At 32.9% G+C, this 3,201-nt stretch overlaps 1 protein-coding gene across 1 annotated transcript; it reads right to left on the bottom strand.

Moving 5' to 3' along the window:
• Positions 1-1,058: 1,058 nt before the first annotated feature.
• On the bottom strand, positions 1,059-2,704 carry LOAG_18763 (hypothetical protein; the record flags this gene model as incomplete). The annotated part of the gene is made up of 3 exons (XM_020451425.1): positions 1,059-1,303; positions 2,272-2,532; positions 2,644-2,704. The coding sequence occupies 3 exons, from the start codon at positions 2,702-2,704 to the stop codon at positions 1,059-1,061; spliced, it is 567 nt and encodes a 188-aa protein (XP_020304792.1).
• Positions 2,705-3,201: the final 497 nt, after the last annotated feature.

Raw genomic sequence — 3,201 nt, 5'->3', positions numbered from 1 at the left:
CTTTTAAATTTAATAATTATTGCTTTTATTAATTCAATTATCGTTTAAGCTACCTGTATTCCAGAAGACTCATAAAATCGTGAATTACACGTGCATTCAGAATCTCGTTCAAGTTATATTCCTTTTGAAACTGTGAATTTCTGTAAAAAAGGAGGAAAAGAAAAAAAGTAGCAATAGATGTTGCAAGTAACAGATGAAGATGGCCTTTAATAATGAATTATATTATGGCAATAAAGTAAGTGATTTGATTTGATAGCCTTCATGGGGACTAATTGTATTAATTAATAATGGTATTAGTAAATTTTGATCTCAGTGCTGCATTCCGGAATATAGGACTGATGGTTTATCCAACCCATTTGCCGAAAATGACTCCTTTTTGAACTGATGAATTGATCAATTTAGGTGTCAAAATATTTATTTTTTAAATTTTATGCAACAAATCATTTATTTGAGAAATTTGTGAATTCTAATTAAAACCACTCATAATATTCTTTTTCGGCTTCACCGACAGAAGCCGGTAGGTATGTTTGGGATATTTGAAAGAGCATGATCCACATCGTGTTTACAACCTACTGTCAAAATCATTATCTAATTGATTGGGCGGAATGGCTGGTGCAGCTCTAACCGACAACTATCCAGAATGACAAATTAATTCCTTGATAACGGATTCACTAATGACATCAGATTTGTATAAGCAAGATTTAAAAGCAATTCTTTATCATTATAACAGACAAATTACTTCATCAAAGCATTTATCAAAACTGGTTAAAGATATTTTTGATATTTCCGAAATTTCGCCAAGAATTGCAAGCATTCGTCGAAAGTATTCAAAGCTCCAATAGAAAATTTTTTCATATATTCTTTTTATATAAAATCCTTAGATAATTCTCCCATGGTAAAAAAGAAAGTTAAATTTTAAGACCAAAATTTTTTTATCTTACTATAAAACTTATATACTGAGAGAAGGGATAAATAGTTTTGGCATACTGCAAGCAGACAATCTTCATTAACGGCAAAATATTTTGATGTCGTCGAGGAAGTTGCCATCGTCGGCGATGCTAACATTCGAAGATATTACCATTAGAGTTGTCGATGTTAATATCTTCGATATTAACAACAACATCGTCGGGGATGCTAAGATAGTTGAAGATGTTATCATCGGGATAATTTAAGATGTTAAATTTTTCCGAGGGATACTCATCATTCGAGCGATCTAGTTGACTTGCTGAACTTTGACCAGCAGTGTGATGTTTTCGTGTGTCTGCCAAAATATGTTCCAACTGTGGATTTCCTTCTCCTGGGTCTAGAATGAACATTGCGTAGATATCATATCATTGTTCATTCATTTCGGGTAGATAAATAAATGCTAAAAACTCCGCCGAATTTGCAAAACTGAGAAACTCTGCAGGACTTTTCAGTGATTTCTTATTACTGAGGAAATTAATACAATAGGAAATTCGTTCCATTATTATGATGACGTTATTGTCATCATTGTCAATGTCGGAAAAACTCCGAAAATCCTAATGGAAATTTTCCGTCGGATTACCGAAATTTAAAGCTAGTATCGGAAAAAACTGAAAGAAATTGTAGTACATCCAAATAGCTAAAGACTTTGTTGTATAAACTGGTAAATAAATTCTCCTTTGTTAGAGGTCAATTTGTTTTCTAAGGTCAATCGGTAAAAATATCCTTTTCATTGATGTTGAGATGATTTATGGCGATTTTCCTTCTTACAAAGAAATCTAATCTTCTATGTAAACATCTCTTGTATGAGTGAAATTATTGTCAGCTTTGTAAGTACTTTAGATGGAGCTTGCAAAGCTCCTCTTTAATCCATACATATATATATATATATATATGTGAAAAAAATCCTGGATAGTTCGGTTTTTACAAACCAGCAGACGATACATCCTCTTCGCTTATCCTCCGCATATAAACTACGAGCGTACATACATATTTTATACTGCTTTTCCTGTTCTTAACTAGTAATATTGTACAAGAACAATATTACCTCCGGAATAAATCTGTATCGTCGAGAAACGAGTTCAACAAAGAAAAGAAAAACAAATTTCTCAACAGTCAACACCATTTAAATTCATCGGACTGTAAGCACGCTAATTGCTTGAATTCTGCCATCCCGTTCATTGTCATATCAATAGCTGCCAAACACCCGCTGCGATATATTGAATTTTGAATTGTAATTCACTGCCGTTGGTGTTTTACAACACTTTTTTATGTGAACATACACGTTAAAAACTTTGCAAAACTAACCTCTAACTCCGTGGCATCGTTTCTTGTGCTTTCGTAGTGTTCTCTTATAAGAAAAGAAAGAGCCGCAGATTTCACATAGAAGTTGAGGTTGATGTTTCTCGTAATGCTGTCGAAGTGCCATTGCGGTACGGTATTTCTTTCCACATGTGGACAAAGCACACTTGTATAAACCATGTTCCTTGTGCATTTCAAGATGTTTTAAATATTCCTTATGCGTCAGCGTAGTCGCATTACAATAACGACAGTCATGCTTCTGTTTGACTGAAAAACTGATATGTTTTTTGTGTTCACAAATAACATTTTATATGCTAATAATGAAACTGCTGATCTAACTGAGGATCTTACGTTGAGCATGGAATGAGCATTTCTTACCTGGAATATTTTGAACTGAAGCGATGCATAACAGAAGATTGAACCAAATAATATATACCATCGATGCAGTGAAGAACAACGCGTAGTGCAGAATTTTTGAAATGGCAGAAATGCTGGAATGGAAGCTTTTTATTTCAGATTGGTTGGAATTAAACGGCCAAAGGTTCAAACAGATTTTAATTTATGCGATTCACATTATTTTTTATATTTCTTTCTGTTGCATTCTCATTTTCTGATCTCTGAACTGGTAGTTGATGAATGCGCTTTGGGACTATTACGAAATAGTGAAAGCTTGAATATTTCGATGACAGAGGAAATGTAAGGATTTGCATAAATTAAAACTGGTGAATTATTTGTATTGTGTGAAGATTTGCATAAATTAAAATTGGCAGATTATTTTTATTAACTGTCATTGGTTAAAGGAATNTTTAATCCGTACAGTACTGAATAACTTTATTTGCGTTTTGTAGCATTGTTATGAAAATTTTCAGTTTTTCGTTCTATCTATTCGAAATAATGGTGAACAATTTTTCTAATTAAAGAGTTGACTTGATCAGT

This window comes from Loa loa (assembly GCF_000183805.2).
Source record: "Loa loa unplaced genomic scaffold supercont3.504, whole genome shotgun sequence".
Taxonomy (NCBI): domain Eukaryota; kingdom Metazoa; phylum Nematoda; class Chromadorea; order Rhabditida; family Onchocercidae; genus Loa; species Loa loa.
This window is presented reverse-complemented; position numbering and strand designations above follow the sequence as displayed.